Source organism: Pseudopipra pipra, chromosome 15 (genome assembly GCF_036250125.1).
Source record: "Pseudopipra pipra isolate bDixPip1 chromosome 15, bDixPip1.hap1, whole genome shotgun sequence".
Lineage (NCBI taxonomy): Eukaryota > Metazoa > Chordata > Aves > Passeriformes > Pipridae > Pseudopipra > Pseudopipra pipra.
The window spans coordinates 7,899,686-7,920,411 of record NC_087563.1 but is presented as its reverse complement, the minus strand read 5'-3'; the positions used below and the strand labels follow the sequence as shown (position 1 = coordinate 7,920,411).

General features: G+C 49.8%; 1 protein-coding gene across 3 annotated transcripts in view; it reads left to right on the top strand.

The window, feature by feature from the left end:
• Positions 1-20,726, top strand: part of ARHGAP26 (Rho GTPase activating protein 26) — a 116,368-nt gene that overhangs the window by 86,612 nt on the left and 9,030 nt on the right. For 2 of the 3 annotated variants that reach the window (XM_064671654.1, XM_064671655.1), the window contains exon 20: positions 2,131-2,284. In XM_064671654.1, coding sequence (XP_064527724.1) covers positions 2,131-2,284 — 154 coding nt within the window. Of the gene's footprint in view, positions 1-2,130; positions 2,285-18,467; positions 20,003-20,726 lie in introns of those variants that run through there. The other variant, XM_064671656.1, reaches the window with a different exon arrangement.

The window sequence follows — 20,726 nt, the reverse complement described above, 5'->3', positions numbered from 1 at the left end:
GAAACACTTCCAGTTCTGTGGCTGACGGGGACTCTAATTTGATATTGGCTGGTGGCTGGTGTGGAGATTAGGCAGACAATCCACACTGATCTGTCAGGCTTATGGAGCTTATTCCTGGACTTCAGTCTTGGGTAGAAAATGTTTGGAAATAATAAGCTGTAGTGTTAGTCCACACTCCAGGGACTCAGGTCGGCCCTGGGTCCAGCCAGGCTCAGCGTGAGCAATCCCTGAGCTTGGTCATCTGTGTTTAGGTGGTCTGTCACAGGCTGCCCAAAACCTGCTCTAGCAGACACAAAAATAGAGGGATTTGGGGTTTTTAGGTCCTTAGGCAGCTTAATTTCTCTCTCATTTCATCTACTGGCTCCCATGTCTGCATGTCGATACTTGTGGAGCTCAGTGTTCTGCTTTTCTTTACTTTTCCATCTTTGTCTTCTGCATGGATAATCTTTTTCCTCACAAGGTGCTGGTGCCCTCTGAACCCAGAGGTTTCAACTTTCACAGAGTTGGGGACAGAGAGGTGTCTGTGCTGCTTGTCCCCATGGTGACTCATTGCAGATCAAGATCAGGGAAACCCAATTTCAGGAACATGTTGATGCGTATCAACATAATTAACACATCCTTGGCCTTGGCTCATCTCTGGCAGATAAGCTCAACCTCAGATAAACCAAGGTTTAGCCCTGTCCTGCTGCCATGTAGGTGCTGATTTTTTCCAGGTATCTGGGAAATGCAGCAGCTCCAGCAAAGGAGCAGGACAAGGAGTATTGGACCCTGCTCTGGACATCCACAAACCTGTGGCTGATGTGGTTTTTCCCTTTAGAGCAGTGGCAGAGCTGCCCCAACACTCTGAGACAACGCTCCTGCCAGGCTGTTTTACAGGCAGTTCCTTTCTGCTGTGTGCTCAGGATTAACTTTTCACATATCCCAGGAGTTCCTCTTGCAGTCTTATCCCTCTTTAAATGTGCGCAGGATACGGATGCATATTGCACGTTCTCCTTGCACAAGCAGAGATAGCAATTAAGGGAGGTTGAGAATGAGGATTTCCATATTTCTTTGTGCTTTTTGGTTGTAGTTGGACCATATTATTGTGCACTGGAAAAATAATTTTGGAAAGATATATCCTTGAAGTAGGACTCTGTGTTTTCCAGCAGGTGCCTGTCTTTCAGGAAAGCATCATCCCAGAAGCAGCAGTTCTCTGCCTGGGGCTGCTGTCGTGCCATCAGTGTTGCTAATTGCTTCTCACAATTACAATTACTGCTCATATGGAAAAAGCTTCTCCTGGAAATGAGTTAATGGGATTTTAGGGGATCTGGGGCAGAGATGAGGAGGGGCCCATGCTGTGGTGTCAGCTTGAGATGCACAATATTGTCAGTGCTCACTGCTGAAGTTACACAAATAATGAGGAAATCTCTTAATGTGATTGAGAGAAACAGGAATCTCTGAGAAGCTCTGGACTGTCAGCAGAGCAATGATCCCAGCACCAGGGGATGCTCAGCACATCCCATTCCTTTCCAGATCCAAAGCCGGGTCTTTGTCCCACCATGGCTCTGCATTTTGAAAGAGCTGAGCTGAAATGGAGCAGAGACTCCATTCCCTTTCCCCTTTAGACCTGGACAGGAACGAGCAACAGTAGTGATGTCAAGTATGAGACTGAAGCATTTTTTTCTGAGATAAACTTAGGTCCTTAGGCAGCTTAGGGTGATCTGTCCTGTTCTTGATCTAAAGTGTTGTCTTGCTCTGTTGTCCAAACACTCCATCCCTTGGGAGCTGATTTCAGTAACACAAATCCATTCCTGTGCATAGTTTGCATTTTAATTTCTTTCAGGTTGGGGCATTATGGATGTCTTTGGGAATACAAAATATTAATGCATTGAGAAAAGTGCGTATTTGCTTGCTAAAAATGGTGCTTATTTAAATGTACCTGCATCTTAAAACCAAAAGAACCAAAGAGTACCTGGTATTTTTTGTGGTTTAATGTATAATATCTCTGTAACTAACTCTGAGCTCTGGGGAGATGCTCCCAGTTTGCACTGGGGCAGGGTTTGCTGGGAACACTCGATGCCTTCGCAGTCATTTGCTCTTTACTTTGCCTTCAGTGGCAGCTGATGGTTCTTGGATTTTGGTGTTTTTTAGAGGAGAACAGGAACAGTATCATCAACTCCAGCCTGGAATCCGTCATCTCTTCAAATGTAAACAGCTTCCTCAACTCCAACAGCGCTCCCCAGCCCAGCCTGAACTCAAGTGATCTTGAACTAGAAGTAATTAAACCCAACAGGCCAAATTCCCTGTAAGTACAGTGGTAATTAGTGTTTTATAGACTCTCCATCCTTAATCTTTAATCAGGGTTGTTACTTACTCAATCCCAGCAGTTTGCTGAAGAATACAATTTAACATTTTAATTTTTAATGGGCACCAAGCATGTGCCCTGCATTTTTAACTTGGTCTAAACGGTGGAATTAGTTACTGTGGGTTACATCTGCCACTGAGTTCCAGCTCTGGGGGTTTTGCCCGTGTGGAATATTTTTGAGCAGAACTTCCAGGGCTGCCCAGCCCATCTGGTGATAACTCCAACACACACAAAGGACTTTTCTTCTGAGTTCAATTCTCTGACTGTTGTCAGTACAGTTGATCTCCGGCCAAATCTGTGCTGTTGCTTCTGCTATTGCTTCCTTCATCTGGAAAGTTCAAGGGAAAAAACAGCGACCTTAGCAATGCCTCCCAGGGGATGGCCGAGTTATTTACGAAGTCCCTGAACTCGCCACAGCAGAGCCCTCGCGCGATGGCGGCTCCGCTGGGGGAATTTCCTTCCTGCCGTGGCTTGGCCGGGCCCGATAGCATTTTCCCACAGAACCTCCCCTCCTTGTCATGTGAAGATCTGCTCAGATCTTCAGGAGCTGAACCCAATTTCCCCCTGGTGCCCCTCGGCACGCCCCTGCGCATCCCTGCGGATCGGCCGGCGGGAATGCTGCTCCCACCACGGCAGCTCATGGCCTCGCTGCACGCAGCAACCTTCTCAGTTCAGGGAGACCTTCCTTCCCACCCCTCCAGTCCTCCCACAGACCTCAAACACTTCCAGTTCCTGTTCATCCATAGCAGCCCCCATCCCCTGAGAGCAGACGGGGACATTCCTGATTTAGCTGGATGCTGGTGGAGGGCTTGGCCAAGTGCCAGGGCTGGTGCTGCAGAGATGGTGAATCTCGTCGTTGTTGGCTTGGCTGGCACCAGGGTTGGGTTTGGAGGTCTGGGGTCCAGCCCTCACTCCAGCAGGTGGGATGCCTACGGGCCCTGCCCATCTGGGTACTCCCAACGGGAAGGTAAGTGTGGAGCAGCCAAGACAGGCTTCATCCAGCTTCATCATCTGCTCTGCCTCCCTCCTCATCATCGCTGCCACTAAACCCTGAGCTGCATGAGCACCACACCGACCTCTCCTCAGCATTCCTGGGAGCAGGACTGTGAGGCCCAGCCCCACGCCATGCCTGCTCCCTGTGGATTTTCCCACTGCGGGTGAGCTGCCTGGCAGAAGTGCTGTGGGGGCAGGATAGAGCATCCAAAGGTAGGACACTTCCAAATCAAGATCGTGCTTTACATGTGTTATATGCAGAGTAAAGATGCATCTCTGTCTCATGCCTGCTTGAAGCTCTGGAGTCAGTCACGTCCCATTCCCCCAGTAGGATGGTTTTAATTTATTTATCCTTTAAGGGGAAAAAAATGGTGTGGCTTATCATAGAGCAAGGTTTGTGAGCCCAGGTCTTGCTGGGACCTGACAGGGATTGTTTGCCACATTCACAGTTTTTCAGATTTCAAGAGTTGCCTCTTCCTAATAATTTCTTTCTTAACAGAAGTTATAAAGAAATTCAGCAGAATAAATCAGTTAAATCTGTGTGACACTTTGGAGAGCGGAAGCACCATGCTGTTCCCAAGGGATTAGGTGAGCAGCCTGGCACTGAACCAGGTGCATGTGCCAGTTCAGGGGCCTCTAGTTCTGCAAAGTAAAACAGGGCCAAGCAGGGCAGCACTGGCAGCTTGTGGCTCTGACAGTGCTTGTGGCATTCAGTGCTTTTCCTCAAATCCAGTGATTATGGGATGATTTGTGCACATGCAGGAACACATGAGTTTTTGGTCCATGTTGAGCTGAAGTTTGAAAAGTAAGTGTTAAAGTGAATAGTACCACAAGGCAGATATTCTCTATGACCCCAAATATTTAAATCAAATGCCTTTAATCCAGTCTTCCAATGAGGCATCTGACTTAATTGTATTGTGATTAAACTGTGTGTACAGACGTCACTCACCCCTCTGTGCCTGCTTGCCCAGGAGCAAAGGCTGTGCCTGTGGTTTTGACAGCTCCGTGGGGTTCTGCCCTCCATGGGCAGTGCTTGTGGGGGGGTGGCTTTGCAGTGGTGAGGATGAGGAGAGTGAGCAGGGCTGCCAGCAGTGGGTCTGTCCCCACCCCTGCCCTGTGGCTGTGGGCTGGGTCAGGGCAGGGTGTCTGAATGGTGCCAGTGTCCGGTGGCTCCGTCCCCGCTGCTCCGCGGGGCTGCCCAAATAATGTCTGTATAAAGCTGCTTCTGTTTTTCCAAGCAGCTGAGTAATCTGGGCTTTGCAGGAAGCCTCGGGCAGCCACACGCTCTGCCGCAGGCCGTGGCATCTGGTGCTGCCATGTGAGGGTTTCTGGTGCTCCCCTGGAATTACCAGGCCCACAATTAGGGACTGTGGCCACGGGGAGGGTCTTGGGGTGCCTTGGCCTTTGAGCTCCTTCAAACACTCTGCCAAATTCTCTGCTGGTCCTGGGAGACTCATCTCTGGGCTCTGCTTCAGGACTTTGGGTTTTTTCTTGCACTCTTCAGTATTTTCTGTAATTTTTTAGCTGTGGACCAGGGCCATCATGTTGAGGCCCCGTTCAGGAGGGGTTGGCTCTCCTGGCAGCCCCCATGAGCTGACTGGCCGCTGAGCTGGGAGCCTGCACTCACCCAAACTGGGGAACTGCAGGGAAAGGAGTTGGGTCATTTTGGTGTTCTTACTTCTTACTAAGTTGAAAACCGATGTTCTTGTGGAAATAACTCCTGTGGGTCTTAGTGGGAGGCTCCTTGGAGCACAAACGTTGAGGCCTGCAGGTCTGGGGGATTTCTTGTGCAGGGAGCACCGATGTGCCCAAGGTGGCCTTTAAATGTGCAATGCTGTAAATTGTGAGCACCATCTGTGAAATGAGAGATGTTTGTTTGAGCTTCTGTTTACAAAAGCCTCTTGGCTCCCTGCTAAATGCTCATGTATCCCCCAGGTCTGCTCCACCGGGAGCTGCGCCAGTTCCTAAATCCCCCTCGTGAGCGTGTGTCGCTTCTTCCCTGGTCTCTGGGCACGATGGTGTTACAGCAGTGGCTGTGCTGGGGATGAGATCCCCCTGCCTCAGTGCTGGTACCCTTGTCCCCCTCCCCAGGGGAATGGGGTCCTTCTGACATGCCTTCTCTGGAGCACAGTCCTCCTTCACCAATCCAGAGGGAAATGGTTTTGCTGCAGGGCGCAGGCTCTTCCTTCCCAGCCACCAATCGGGCTTTTACGATGGGAATGCATTTATTTGTTAGGGCTGGGTTTATTTTTATGGAAAAACTGCTCTGGGCAGGAGTTGTACTGGGTGAGTCAGCGGGACTGTCCTGTGCCAGGAGCTGTCACTGGGCTGTGGGTGCCTGGAGACCGCAGCTGGTTCCCGGGGCCACCAAACCCCAGGGAGGCATTTGTGTCCAAAGCAGCAGTGTTGGGTTTCTGTATCCCACTGGGTTTCTGTGTCCTGTCAGGTTTCTTTATCCCATCAGATTTCTTTATCCTGCCTGTGTAGAAAACGTGGCAAAACCCAAAGGAGAAAGCACCGTGTAGCATAGACACATACTTCAGCTGAAGTGGAGGAAGCTTTCAAACTAAAATACATGATCATGAAAATCGAAATATTTAAGACTGTGGGTTTTAAACCTTTTAAGAGAAGCACAGTGCTGTGGCAGCTCTGCCTGGACAGCCTGTGGTGTGGAGGTACTGCTGTAGATAACCAACACCTTGACTGGTGTTTTTTCTCCTCTGTTTTATTTGTCCATTGGTCTCATCTGTGTCCCCTGTATTGTTCAAAGCCTTCCCTGTGTGAGGGCCCTGCTGTGCTGGGGTTATGAGCAGCTGCTTGGCATGCTGAGGGCAGGTCAGAGGTGGGTGCTGCAAACACGGGCAGCAGTAGCCAGGTCGTGTTACACACACAACCTCCTTAAAATCACCTTCTAGTGCTTAAAATAACCATAATGCCTCAGTCTGAATTAGGTGTTGGGCAGTGCTGGATGCTCCTGGCTGGCCTCCTGTCCCGCTGTCTGCAAACTGAGCAACCTGTGTGTGCAGCTTGGGGAGTAAACAGCAGCCAAAACAGGCTGGAGGGGTCAGTGGAGTCACAGGAATTCCGTGTGCTCTCACAGTCATTTCTGGCTGTGCAGGGCTGGTGAAGGTGGGCTGGGGCCAGCTGAGGGTCAGCCAAGAACTCTATGTGCGAACGGTACCCACGGGCTGCTGCCTTGGCTTTTCAGATGGGAGGGAGTGCCAGAGCACATAGGGACGGCTGGGGTGGTGACAGAGCACTCAAGATTCCCAGCTGGCCCGTGGGATGCTTGCCTGGGTCCCAGGATGCCCCGTTTCAGGAGTAGCTGTGTACCCCTCTGTCAACTTGTCATGGGAGAGTGCCAGGATGAGCTGCTCCATCCACCCCTTCTTGCTGCTGCTCCACGGGAGGGGAAACAGCAGTTATTTTATGCCCAGCAAATGGGACTGTAGCAACTTGCAGTGTCTGAAGGGGCTCTAAGGGAGCTGGACAGGGCATGGAGTGACAGGACAAGGGGGAATCACTTTGTACTGCCAGAGAGCAGGGTTAGATGGGATATTGGGAAAAAATTCTTCCCCATGAGGATGGTAAGACCTTGTCACAGGTTGCCCAGAGAAGCTGTGGCTGCCCCATCCCTGAAGGTGTTCAAGGCCAAGTTGGACAGGGCTTGGAGCAACCTGGGATAGTGGAAGGTGTCCCTGCCTATGGCAGGGGGTAGAGGAGATACAACACCACCCTAATGCCCCTGCCCGTGTTCAGCAGTGTCTCTTGCTCTCCACAGCTCTCAAGGCCCATCAGCATTCCCAGTGGTGGTGTCCATTCTCACCCATGGGCTCAGGGCACTGGTGGCATAGGGACCAGGCTGAGCCCCTCTTGCTGCCAGCCTGCCCCACCCCAGGCTGTTTGCTGCCCCTCCTTCACCGCAGGGACTTGGCATTTAGGGAAATAGTAACCTTGGGAAACTCAGATTTAGTCAGATCATGTCTATTTGCATTTAACTTTATTTTCTCACTGACCAAGTATGGCTATTTCTTACCCTCCATGGGTATGGAAAGAAATGAGCAGCAGATCTAAGGTCTAGTGGTCATGAAAAAATAACCCAGTTAATCCAAGGAAGAGCAGTTATTCCCACATGCTTTTGATTTACAGGACTGGAATAAATCTTCATTAAGCATCCCAGTTAAAATTGAACATTTCTCCTTCCGTGCCTGAAGATGAGGGAAATTTCAAATATTACTGTATTTGCAAAACAGCCTCCACCAGGGACTTCTCTAAGTGGTTGAGAGGGAGCTGTGGGGCAGTGGGAGAGGGAACAGCACGTCAGAGCCGTGGGACTGGGGTGATGCTGCACCATGTGAAAGGCAGCTCCTTCTTCCCATTGCCCCATCCCTCTGCTCTGCTGTGAAGTCCCTCATCATCCCAAATCCAAGTCCAGCAGGAAACAACCGGTGCAGAATCATGGTATGTCAGAATGGTTTGGGTTGGAAGGAACCTTAAATCTCATCCAGTCCCGATACCCTCCATGGGCACAGACACCTTCCACTAGACCAGGTTGCTCCAAGCCCTGTCCAACCTGGCTTTGAACACTTCCAGGGATGGGGCAATGTATCAAACAGGATAGGGTAGGGTTGTTTGGAATAAATGATCCCTTAAAAATGCAAATAACTTTGTCAGTTATCAGCTGTGACATACAAAAGCATGTGAGGAGAAGTAAATAGACCTTTAAATGCTGGTGGTTCCTCCCTGGAAGAACTGGATGGAGCCTCAGGAGAGACCAAGCAGTGCCCACTGTGCTGTGTCTGCCCATCTGTCCTCATCCAGAGGGGCTGTGGTGTGCCAGAAATGAGCCCTTAACCTGCCTGACCTCCAGTTCCTTTCCCTTTGCTCCCAGGCCCTTGTTATGCTGAGGTTTCATGGCTCTCTGTTCTCTCATTCCTGTTGTTTATATTCCTGAAGAATAATGGCAATTAGAGGTGCAGAGGCGCAGGAGCAGGTCCCACCCTCATCCTGCCTTCCTGGCAGCCACTTTGGGAATGGCCCTCTGAAATGGTATCTCTGGGACTTCTCTTTAAGGAATCTGCTTATAAATCAAGTGCTCCTGTCCCCAAGGAACCTGGATTATCACCCGCTCTTTCCCACCCTGATATTCAACCCCAGTTTTGATTTGGAAAAAGACCAGGAAAACACACTGGTGTTTTGTATTGCCATGTGTCATGATAAAAAATGGGATGGTTTGTGCCCAGAAGAGTCCAATTCAGGCAGAATTTCTTTGCAAAAGGGTTGTCAGGCATTGGAAGGGGCTGCCCAGGGAGGTGGTAGTCACCACTCCTGGAAGTGTTCAAGAAATGATTGGACATGCATGGCACTCAGAGCTCTGGTCTGATTGACAAGGTGGGGATCAGTCACAGATTGGACTCAGTGATCTTGGAGGTCTTTTCCAACCTGAATGATTCTGTGATTGTGTGAATTCCTCCTGGGTGAGAGAGCAGGTGCCCAGGAGGGGATTTCAGGGGCCAGAGGCTGGCAGGGATGGGGCTGCCAGCCTGCCTGGAAGGGTCCTGTATTTCTCTGGACTCTGAATGCCACCCGAGTGGTGCCTGCCATAGTAAAGACATTTCTTTTTTACTTCATTTTCCGTTTCTCTGACATGGGTGGAAGCTGCCTGGTGCATTTGGGGTGGAGAACATGGGACTGCGAGGAAATAGGAACTTGATTAATTGCATGGCTTTGGGTAAAACAAAGCTGTTTCTTCTTCCTTCCACCGCATTGTGGCCGTCTGGCCGGGAGCCACGGTGGCTCCAGAGAAAGCCAAGAGCTGGAGAGGCGTGTCAGGGCCAGCAGCACAGGGCTGGGGTCCCCCTGGGACCCTTGTCTGCCACTGTGTGTCCTCTGCTGCCCTTTGTCAGGGGAATTGATTCTCTGTGCACCCTTAGGTGGGGTACAGTGAACCCCAGATGAAAACTGGGGCTGGAGGGCAGTGTCTTCCTCTATCCTAGCTCTGTGCAGCCATGCAAAGCTCAACCCAGACCCCAAAACTCTGGGTTTCTGCCTAATCTGGGTTTGGATCGCTAAGGCCAGCCCTGAGGGGCGGATCTTTGGGCTGCCAAATAATAAATAGCATTTTTTAGGGATTATGTGAAATCTTGTAATCAGAGCTGCTCCGGAAAAGCCTTATCTAAATCGCTTTATAAGAGGAGCAGACCTCTTTCCAGCTGCGGTCGTAGGCTGGGATTGGGGGCTTTACACCTGGAATCTGTGGTCCCAGTGGGGTGGGATGGCTGGAGCTGGTGCAAGAAGTGCCCCCAACCTTGGGTCAGCAACCCTGGCTCCTCAGCAAAGTTGCTGCTCACAGTGTTGCCTTCCAGGCAGTGTCACGATGCACAATTATTTTTTCTCCCCTCCCCTTGATACCTCCTCTTGTGGCTTTTTGGGATTTGCATCTTTCCCATCTTCTCACAGAGGTCTGAGGTGCTGTTGCTTTGCTCGTGGGAACAAGGAAATACCCTGGGACACCCCTAAAACCAGATCTGCTCATCATTTTGTCTGGAGGGCAGAGTGGTTGTGGCCAGGAACTGTCCCAGCAGCTGAAAGTCAGCCTGTGGCATTTGACATACAGTGGACTGAAGTTCCCCCAAATGTGTTTCCTCTCCTGTTTGGAGTGACAGGAAATATTAAAAGTTTATGAGAAAAGAATAGGGACAGCACAGCAAAAATGAGGTGTCAGGTTCTGCGTCCAAAAGAAAACCGGGTTTGCTGCAGTGGCTCATCATGAGCACAGTGTGAAGGATGGTTGGCAGCACTGCAGGGTGGGCTGGGGCCTGGGAGAGGAGAAAAGGCCAAATTTTGGGAAGAAAAAGGCAGATGCTCCAGCCAGCAAAGCCAACATCCTGCTCTGGGGATCTGCTGGAGGACCTGGGCATTCCCAGGAGCAGGGATGTTGCATGTATGGGGCAGGGATGGGACAGAGATGGGGTAGGGATGGAGCAGGTGGCACCAGACACTGGATTTTGTGTCTCAGACAAGGGTTGGTTTGAGCTCAGGAGGAGCAGAGATCATTGCCAGGTTAGAACAGAACCCGCCTATCTCCCTGTCCTCTTAGTTATGAAAAGCTCCTTAAATTCCCAGTCTGCTGCTTGGCTGATTCCAAATGACATAATATTCAAACTATCTTATGACTTATTTATTTTTTTTTTTGGTGCAGACTGTTTCGAGGGTGTCTGCATGTTTGTTTCTTTTAAAACAGTTTTAGCTTGGGAGTCCTAGATCGTGCCTGTGGTGAGAAAGCTCAGTAAACCAGAGTGATTCAGGGCTCTGGCAAATGTCCTTAAACCTGGCTCATGGAAAACACAAGCAGCAAACTCAGTAAACTCCACAGATAAATATACCTGAGGCTTATTTGCTGATGACCATATGTCTTAAATTTTCTATATATATACATATATATCATACAAAGTTTGATCTTGATCTTGGGGGTCTTTTGCCAGATCTTGATGATTCTATGAATTCCTTCTCATATTGCATTTAAATAATCCAGAATTTATTTCCTAAGCATCTGTGTGCTTCCATGAGGTATTTTAAGATGTGTGGAAAAGAACGATGCTAGTGGGCCACAGGAACCAGGATTTGTTTTGAGAGGGGAGAGGGAAGTGACAAACTTCCATTCAAAGTGGGATATTTGGGCAAGAGAAGCCCTGTGCCGATGGGATGCCGCCTCCACCAGCCCCTCTGGGCTCGTAGGAGGAAAAGGTGGGATCTGTTCCTTTGCTGTGTGGGATTTTCACATGCCCTGGAGTTTGGCACAGCAACTGTGCAAAACTTTGGCTCTTTCGCTTTTCAGTTGGCTCTTGGTCTAGAAACTTTCCACAAATTGAACTTGAAAATTAAGCCAAATATTCTCATAAAACAAGTCTCCAGCCCTGTGGCCAAGCTGATGTGATCCAGTGGTTGTATGTCAAAGTACTTTCTCCAGGCTCATCCATTAAAACAAAAATAATTTGTCAGACTGAGAGCCCTTCACCAATGGGGTCAGGTGCCCATTATTCCTTTCCCAGCTCTGAATCCACTGCCTTGCTGTGTCTGTGGGTGCTGTTTTCCGTGTGGGATGTGTGGGTGGCTGCAGGGGACAGACAGACAGACCGATGGCCTCTTCAGAAGCTCCACACTCCAGGTCATCCTGCAGCTCCTCCAGCCTGACTTCCATCATCCACAGCTTTTCCCAATGCTGCCTCTCAGGAGACTTCTGAGAAGTTTCTGCCTTTGAAGAGAACTGTTCTATTTGGGTGATGCTCTGGGAACATCTAAGGGTGCTTCTCGAAAGCTGAATTAAATTAGATTTCCCTCCAAGAGATCTAAAAAAAGCACCTTAAATTTCAGCAGCACATGATGCTTAAAAGGCAGCTTTCTGGAAAGCCCTGGAAAAAAAAATACAGACCTTGCATTCCCATTGCTTTCCTAATTCCTGTAATTAATGTGGAGATCGCTGCATAGCAGCATCTTCCTCAAAGAAACTGCCTCAGACAAATATTGGCTACTGGAAATTTTACTTTCAAATGGAGCAGGATTTCAAATACATCCCAGTCATTGTGAGGGTCAAAGATGCTGCAACAAAGCCTTCCCCGGGGCACTTGCAGGCACTGTGTGTGCATGTGATGAGTGCTCTGCATGGTGTGTGGAGCTCAGGATCATCATCCTGCCTTTCCTTTTCTCTCTCTCCTCTTCTGCCTGCCTGCCCCCTTTGATTTCAGAGTCCTGGGATATTCTGTTTGGTCCGGTCTGCTCAGCCTCCTTACCCAGCCCCGCTCCCAGCTCTTCTCTCAGTCGGCATCTGAGTTTCCCTTGGGCAGAATCTCAAGCGCAAGCCCAGCCAGAATTTTTATTGAGCCTGCTGAAAGCAAAATGATGGTACATTAGGTCTTCCTGCCACCTATAAATGTCACCTTGGATGAAATATTTTAGTGAAACGGCCGAACGCATTCTTTGGTTTCTCTTTCTGTGGGGAGATCGAATTCAAAATCGAGGATGTAGCCCAGACTCTGTCTTGTAAAAGTCTTTTGACGGCTGTGGGAGTGTTTTTGAGGCAGTGCTGGCCTCCAGCAGCACCACACAGGCACTAGAAGTGCTGAAAACGTCCCAAACCTCCCCAGTGGCCCGGCAGGTCCAGCTGCCAGGGCTGGGAAGGAGCTGGGCTGTGGAGCGGAGCGTGAGCGGGGTTCAGATGGGGACCACCCCCGCGGGGCGGCTGTCCCGGGGTGACCACCCCTCCCGAGCGATCCGATTTCCCAGCAAAGGGCTGACAATTCCCCCTGAAGGGGCCGAGGAGAACAGGGCTGCTCTCTCACAAAGACATCCTGTCTCCTCTGAAAGGAGATCCCTGTGCCTAATTAACTTTATAAATTAGCTGGAGCTGTAACAGCACTGCTTTATCTCACCTGGGGGTAACCCAATCCCCTGGCCGTGCTCACCCCGCTGTGCAGACACTGGTGACAGGGCTGTGCTAAGCTGGGACATTGTCAGGAGCGCAAGAACTGCTGCCAATTCCCTGCCTGCCCCCGCACACTGGCACCGATCCCACTCCCGGCTCAGCACCGCGGCTCCGGAGGGAGTGAGGGATCCACAGGCGTCCAGCAGGGAAGGTGTCCTGGACGGTGTAGCCAGCAGTGGGAAAGGAACTGACAGGAGAAAGGAGCAGTGTTTCATCTTTTGTTCTTGCCTGCACCAACACTTGCTAAAACATGAGCACCAGTGGCTGTGTCCCCTGCGGAGGAGAGGAAAATACCTCTGGATTCTGACCACACCAGGCTGAGGGCTGGGAGAGGGGAGGGAGATGTGGGCACAGAAAGTGTTGCCTGCTTCAAACAATGCGTGGGGATTGCACTAGAGACTGACTCTGTGGGAACCCTGAGGAGCAGGGAAAGTTTATCCCCTTTTTTTTTTGCTGCAAAGATGCTCTGAGGGCTGGAGCCCCTCTGCTCTGGAGATAGGCTGGGAGAGCTGGGGCGTTCAGCCTGGAGAAGAGAAGGCTCTGGGGACACCTTAAAGCCCCTTCCAGTGCCTAAAGGGGCTCCAAGAGAGCTGGAGAGGGACTTTGGGCAAGGGCCTGGAGTGACAGGATAAGGAGGAATGGCTTCCCACTGCCAGAGGGCAGGGTTAGATGGGATATTGGAAAGAAATTCTTCCCTATGAGGGTGGTGAGACCCCTGACACAGATTGCCCAGAGAATCTGTAGCTGCCCCATCCCTGGAAGTGTTCAAGGCCAAGTTAGACAGGTCTTGGAGCAATCTGTTCTAGTGGAAGGTGTCCCTGCCCATGACAGGGGGATGGAACTGGATGGTCTCTAAGGCCCCTTCCAACCCCTGCTTGAGGAGGAGGTTGTGTTGGAGACCTCTGGGGGGACTCTGGGTGCAGCAGTGGGTACAGCACAGGGAGATTTGGAAGAGCACCAGGAATAAGAAGTGGGAAAATAACCAACCGAAAGAAGTGAATTGAATGTAATAATCTTTGCTGTATTTTATTACCGGGAAGGGTTCTCCAAGGATACATGTCCAGCTTGGTGGTAGGGAGAGGAATTGAGGCTGGGCCAGTAAACTGGGAGGGTTGTGGTGCTCACACCTCCCAGCTGGGCTGCACTGGGAGGGGATGTGCGACTGGAGGAGGAGGAGGAGAGTTTTGCTGGTGAGAGATGCTGAGGCAAAAATGTTCTTACAAAGTTTGGTGTTTTCAAGTGAAAAAAGGATGAAAAAAGAAAGAACAGAAAAAAAATGGGATTTCTTTTGATAAATATGATAAAGTTGGATCATTTCAGTATTGTGTTTGTTGGGTTTTGCAGTGAAATGCCCTGCTCAGCTTTCGTAACTGATGTTTGCAGAAAGCTGCAAAACAAAGCAGCACGAGGCCAGATGAACAAAAGGAAATCAGGGAAATCAAGTAAATGCAGAAAATTATTATGCAGTGGCTTTACTCATCTGTTATTCTTGAATCACCTTCTCAGGCCCAAATAATCCCCATTGTTTTTCCCACTGCATGTGCCCTACGTGGGCAGGTGTTGGCTCCTTACGCTGCGGGGAGAATATTTGTATGGTAAAAAATGAGAGTTTGATGAGGCTTAAATAAACTGTCTTTGTTTTCTGTTAGGATTTGAGCCTGGAAATGGCCTCCTATCAAGTTATGTAGGGAATATTCCTTAGCCAGGAATGAGTTTTTTATGGTGGGGAGTAGCTGTTCTGGTCATTTCCAGAAATTACTTAAAAAGTAAAGGGAACTTCTCTCCCTTTGGAGAGCTGGCAATACCAGTGGGGATGGTTGCTGCTGCCGTCCTGAAATCTCTGCTCTCCTTCATCCCAAAATCTCTGCCCTCCTTGGGTGCTTGCAGAGCATGGCTTTTCCTTTGGGGCTTCTGTGAGAGCCTGAGACCCCCTGGGGCAGAGCAGTCAGCTCCCGGCATCACTTCCCTTGGGCAATCCCTCCTGGCTCCCTGCAGTGGAATGGCTCTGCCAGCAAAAGGGAGACTTGTTTTTGGGAAATAAAGACCAAATCCCCTTGCCCTGCACTCAAAGCTGGGCTCCCAGGGCGGTGCTGCAGGGCTGGTCCTGGCAGAGCCTCGGGCAGGGGGTCGGGGCTGTCGTCCCCCAGTGCAGGGTGATGGTGGCTGGCAGCAAGGACAGCATCGTTCCATATCAGTCACCTTCCCTGCAGCTCCAGCTTCCCGAAATGAGGTCACCCTCAGCCACATACCTCAGGTCTGAGCTGCTTATGTCTGGCAAACCTGGCTCGGCATCGGAGCAGGGCTGCCCAGTGCACAGGATATGTTTAGCTCAAATATTTGGTCCTACCAACCCCTCCCGGCTGATCTGGGAGCTGTGCTCCCACAGGGACTTTAATTTCCTTCATTTTCCAAGAATCCCATATGGTTGTTGGGGTGGCAGATGGGAGAGTTTTCTTTTCTGGGGGGTGTAAGATAGCAGTGAATTGAATGCCAGGGAGAATGAGAGATTTCTGGAGGACTGTTGAGCTCTCCTTAATTGTGAACACAATTTGTTGGTGACTAATGCACCCAGACTTGCAGAATTACCTCGTGTTAGAAGCTGCAGCACGATGGAGAAGCCGTGACTAAGATGCTGGCTCCTGATTTACCAACACTTCCCTTCTAAACTGCCAGTTTGGCTTCCTACTGCCACATTACGACTTTTCTATTAATAATTAAGAGCTTTAACACAGTTTGAAAGCACTCAGTTCAACATAAAACCCTCCAGCTTGATTTTGAGTCTGCTGAGAGCCTTTTGGGCAGAAAGGAAGAGTTAGGGGGGATATTGATGGAGCAGAAAATACAGCTGCTGAGCAAATGGTGGAGCGAGGCAGAGCATGCCCCTCTGCCCCACTCAGGTGAAATGCCACCTGCAGAGCTGCCTCCAGCTCTGGGGTCCCAGCACAGGAAGGACATGGACCTGCTGGAGCGAGTCCAGAGGAGGCCAGAAAGGAGATTAGAGGAATGGAGCACCTTTGCTGTGAGGAAAGGCTGAGAGAATTGGGATTGTTCCGCCTGGAAAAGAGAAGGCTTCAGGGTAACCCAAGTGCCCCTTCCAGTAACTGAAGGAAGCCAGCAGAAAAGATGGAGAGAGACTATTTACAAGGCCTGGAGTGACAGGACAAGGGGGACTGACTTCCCACTGCCAGAGGGCAGGGTTAGATGGGATATTAGGAAAAAATTCGTCCCTGTGAAGGTGGTGAGGTACTGACACAGATTGCCCAGAGAATCTGTGGCTGCCCCATCCCTGGAAGTGTTCAAGGCCAGGTTGGATGGGACTTGCAGCAACCTGTTCTGGTGGAAGGTGTCCCTGCCTATAGGAGGGGGATGGAACTGGGTGATCTTTCACATCTCTTCCAACCCAGGCCATTCTATGGCTCTCTATCATGTCTAGGTTGGGTGCTGGGTAGGACCCAAAGCCCCATTAGTGTGGATCTGTGGTTGCCTCCGTTCCCCTGCCCTGCCTGTCCCACTTCCAGTGCTGGTCCCACATAAGAGCAGTGACTGGTGGGTCGGTAGCTTGCTGGTGATGCTGGTAATTCTCTGTTATAAGTGAACTGTGTGACTATTAATGAAATACTGTTCCATGTTAAGATGGCACGATGCTCCCATCACCTGGATCTCACCTGCTGGAGAGGACACCTGTGCTGACACCACGCTGGTCCTGCAAACTTCCTTCCTGCAGTGCCTCCAACGCTTACTCATGCTGAAAACACATCCATTGCTTATTCACTCACTTTCTCCAGCATTAACAGCAGGCTGTAAGCTCCGTGCCAGAATTCTGTACCAAACCAGCACAGTCATCACATCCCTCTGCACCACTGAGCACCATCCGGCTCCGTTTGGAAATGGGAATGTCTATTAAGTGAGACAACAACTCCAGCTCTCCTTCCCAAAGTCAGAACTCATCTGGTCTCTCTCTTATTCCAGTAGAAAAAGCTTTTAGATGGTTTATGAAATGACTAAAACAGGGAAATATTTCTACATGTGGGAACTCAGCCAAGCAGCAAAGTGACAAGACACACCCATGTGCTGGGTGTCACCAGGATTACAGAGGGACACGTCCGTGCTCTTGGAAAGAAGATCCTGTAATCTGTGTTGATAGAGATGGAAATGGGGAACTGGTAAATGGAGATGTGGGGAAGGTCCATGCTGAAGAATTTGAGCTTTTTTTTTGACCAGTTTGGTCAAACAATGCTGACCACAGGGCATTTTGGCTGCTTATTTCCCTAAATGTGTCATTGTTTTCACCCAAATGACCATGCAGCAAGATAACTCCCAAGAGAATAACTCTGGAGAGAATTTATCATTTTTCTTGTGTTAAAGTACCAAACAGAGGAAGAACCCTGCCAGTCTGGAGCCCTGTGAGCTGGTGGTCAGGTATGGGGTGGTGTGTCACTGACCCACAGTGACACAGTGCCCAGGAGCTGCTTCCTAGAGCCCATCCATCTACTCCAAGCTTTGCTAGGACCTGTGGCACTGCATGAGCTCCATGAGCTTCCCAACCCAAGGCTGCATCCCATTTCATTCAGGCAACAGAGCCATGTCTGCTGGGGACCTGCAGTCTTGTCCTTGTTTCAGCAGAGTTGAAGTGCCCTGGCATTACGTAAAACTGTAATTTTCTTTTTTCTGGTTATCTTTGAGAAGAACCTTATGTTCTGCAGCTTTGTTCTAGAGGAATGGATCAGGGAGTAAAGGGCTGGATGATCCTTGATGTATTATGCTGCAGTCAGGTACTGATCATGTCAGAAAGGGAATATTGTTGTTTTTCTTGAGGTGATTTCATGAAAGGGCTTTAATCCCTCAGTGGGCTCTGCCCATCCATAGCTGTGAGATGTTCTGTGTCAGAAATAGCCCCAAGTTCCACAAAAATAAACAACAAGTTGTAAACATGTTTGAAGTGGAACCGATGTCCTCTCAGCCAAGAGAACAAAGCAGCAGAAGTTGTCTGGAAACCCACTGAGAACAGTCCTTCAGAGCTGCACATGCCTGGAGGGCCTGAGCTGGGTGAGGAAAGCGAGGCAGCCGGGGCGGATTGCAGAGGAAGAGGAATGAAAGAGGCAGGTTATGAAAACAGGTTAGAAGAGAGATTTTTTAGCTCCAGCAACTCCAGCAGAGTTTTGAAGCAAGAGTTACTGCTTTTTTTAACATGTTTGGGCAGCAAATTAGACATCTGCACGGGAAAGGCAGTGTGTATGGCAGGCACGAGAAGCAGGGAGGAGGATTTAGCTCCTAAATTCATTTCTAAGTACACTGTTTGCTGGAAGAGTGGGATTGTCAGAGGGATTGCCACATGCAGTGGAAGGTGCAGGTGCCCCCACAGAGGCTGTGGCACAACACCCTCCTCACCCTGCCCATTCCTGGCAGAGGTCCCTCCTCACAGGGTCTCAGTCGGTGCTTCCGAGGGCACAGATGGACCAGCAGGAAAGGCGAGAGCCTCGGGATGCCTTGGGCTGCAGAATCATGGAGTTCCCTTGGCTGCTTCTGCTGAGGAAATGTCCATTCCCACCTTGGAAGACTCTTAATTTGAGCCACTACTTTGTTTGCTGCTTCTGGTGGTTTTGGTTCTTAGCAATTTTCTCTGCTTTGTTTCCACTGTGCACCCAACAGGAAGAGCCCCTCGCAAAGCCCTCCCGAGTAAGAAGAAAGAAAAAAAAGGTCCAGATGACATTTGCTGCCTGCAGGCAGCAGCCAGCACTTCCCCCCAGCCTCTCACCACCTCTGCTCTTTTCATGAGAAACAAAGGAAATTGGATCCTACAAGAAAACTGTTTTCCAAAATGCCAGAGATGCTGGGATAGTCCGTTTGATCGCATGCACTGACACCTCCAACGAGACAGGACTCGGGTCTTGCACTTAGATAAGCTCAGAAAGGTGATATTCAAGCAGCATCTTGAAAGTAAATACCTGTATTTCATGGAAGGGAGATGAACCCTTTGTGTGCATCTGAGGTCTGTAAGTGCTGGGCTGCAGCTCAGGTGGGTCCTGAGGTATCCATGGGTTCTTCTTGAGGAAATGTGCTGGACAGACTTGCAGAGCTGCACAGGAGCAGCTCGGCCATTGTAAGACCATGTTCATCTCTTCTGTGAGCAACCTGATGGGAACAGAGTGGTCTGCACACCAATTAGTTAGCAGTTCTCTCCGCTGGTTTGGTGGGCATGGAGAGTGTTTTCTTTGCCACCAAGGATCCAAAGACACCAAAATCCTACTCCAAATTATTGATAACTTCTTAGGCAGAGGCTGGCCTGAGTGCCAGTGCTTGCAGTCGAGCTTTTTTACCCACCATTGCAGAGACATCTAGAGTCCTGCTGATTGCATTCCCCGCTGCCATTAGTGTAGCGGGTGCGCAGTTGTGGAGCGATGACAGAGCGACTTCAGGGGAAGTGAGAGCTACATTCTTTTGACATGATTTCATCTCAGAAAGTGCATTGGGAATTTCTAGTCCCAGAGCCCTGTACAGTTGGATTTTCCTTCTGTCGTGCAGTGAGGACAACCAAGGTCAGTGGCAGAGGTGGTGGCTGTCCCATCGCTGGTGCACCCTGTGGGATGTCACGGTGCCCCATCCCACACTGACACACCCAGTGAGATGTCCTCTTGCACCCCAAGCCCTCTGCCTGGAGCCGCGGTGGGCGCAGTGGCAAGAGGGCTGGTGGGTGTTGGTGGCCACTCTCAGTGGGTCAGGCCCAGCCACATTTTGGTCTCCAGCTCATCGCCCCTCCAAGTTCCACCTTGGCCAGGCTCCTCTTGGAGAAGGGAATTATTGTGCCATCTGTTCACAAGAACTGGTGCTTGAAGGGTTAATTTTGGCAATTTGGGATGACTTGGTGGTCTTGGTAGCACCTCCTTCTCTTTGGAGGTGGCAGTAGGTCGAGTATCTGGTAAGTACCAATGGCTGTCAGGTTCAGCCTAAAGACCAAGGCAAACAGGTAATTACTCATTTTTCAAATGACAGGCAGTTTTATTGATAAAAAATGCAAAAAAATTGTTCTTAAATAACGATTATTATTAGCAGAACATTTTGAGGATCTCTGGTTGTGGCCTGCCTGTGAGCATTCCCTGTTTTCCAGCCTCTGGTGCTGCACTGTCGTATCCCATTTCTATACGCATATAATCCTCTGACATAATAAAGGTGTTGCCTGTAATTCATCAATGTCTGTTGAATCCAGTGACACAGCTCCTATGAGGAGTAAAGCCAAGAGTTTGGCCTTAAGCAGGGGTGGTCCAATTTCCAGGGGGAAAGTGTGCATGTCATGAATATCCCTGTGCGGTGGCAGCCAGAGGACACTACAGAAGGTTAAATTGTTGGTCTGAACTGCTCCAGCAGGGCTGAGGTTCTCCCACATGTTCTAAAGCCCCCGTTCCCTGTATCCCTTCCCTCTCCCCTGGGAGGCCCCAGCTCAGGGACAGGGATGAGGACATCCTGGGGATTGCTGGTGGGTTGTGCCCACCTCATCACAGACCTGTGTGATCAGAGGTGCTGTCCCTCTCGCAAGGGAAAAAACATAAACCATGATGCTTTTACAAAACTTCTCGCTTTTACAGAAGCATTTGCAGTGGAGAGAGGATTTTCTGTTGTTTTATCAGGGATAGAGTTTATAATCTGAATTGGACAGGGAATACCAATGAGTTCCTAAACATAGAAACAGTAGATGAATCAGAGTCAAACTGGTATTTTAGTACAATAATTGCTTTTCAGCGAACCAGAGAATGACCTGAATCGAACAGTTTTGAAGGAACCAAACACTTCTGCATGCATTTACCAGTTCAGTAAATTGATTCAGCTTCAGTTGACAGCTGTGTCTTGAAAGTGAAGAGCTGTTTGCATGAGGGGAAAAAAAAAGAGTTCTGCGATGTAAAACGTGGAAAACAT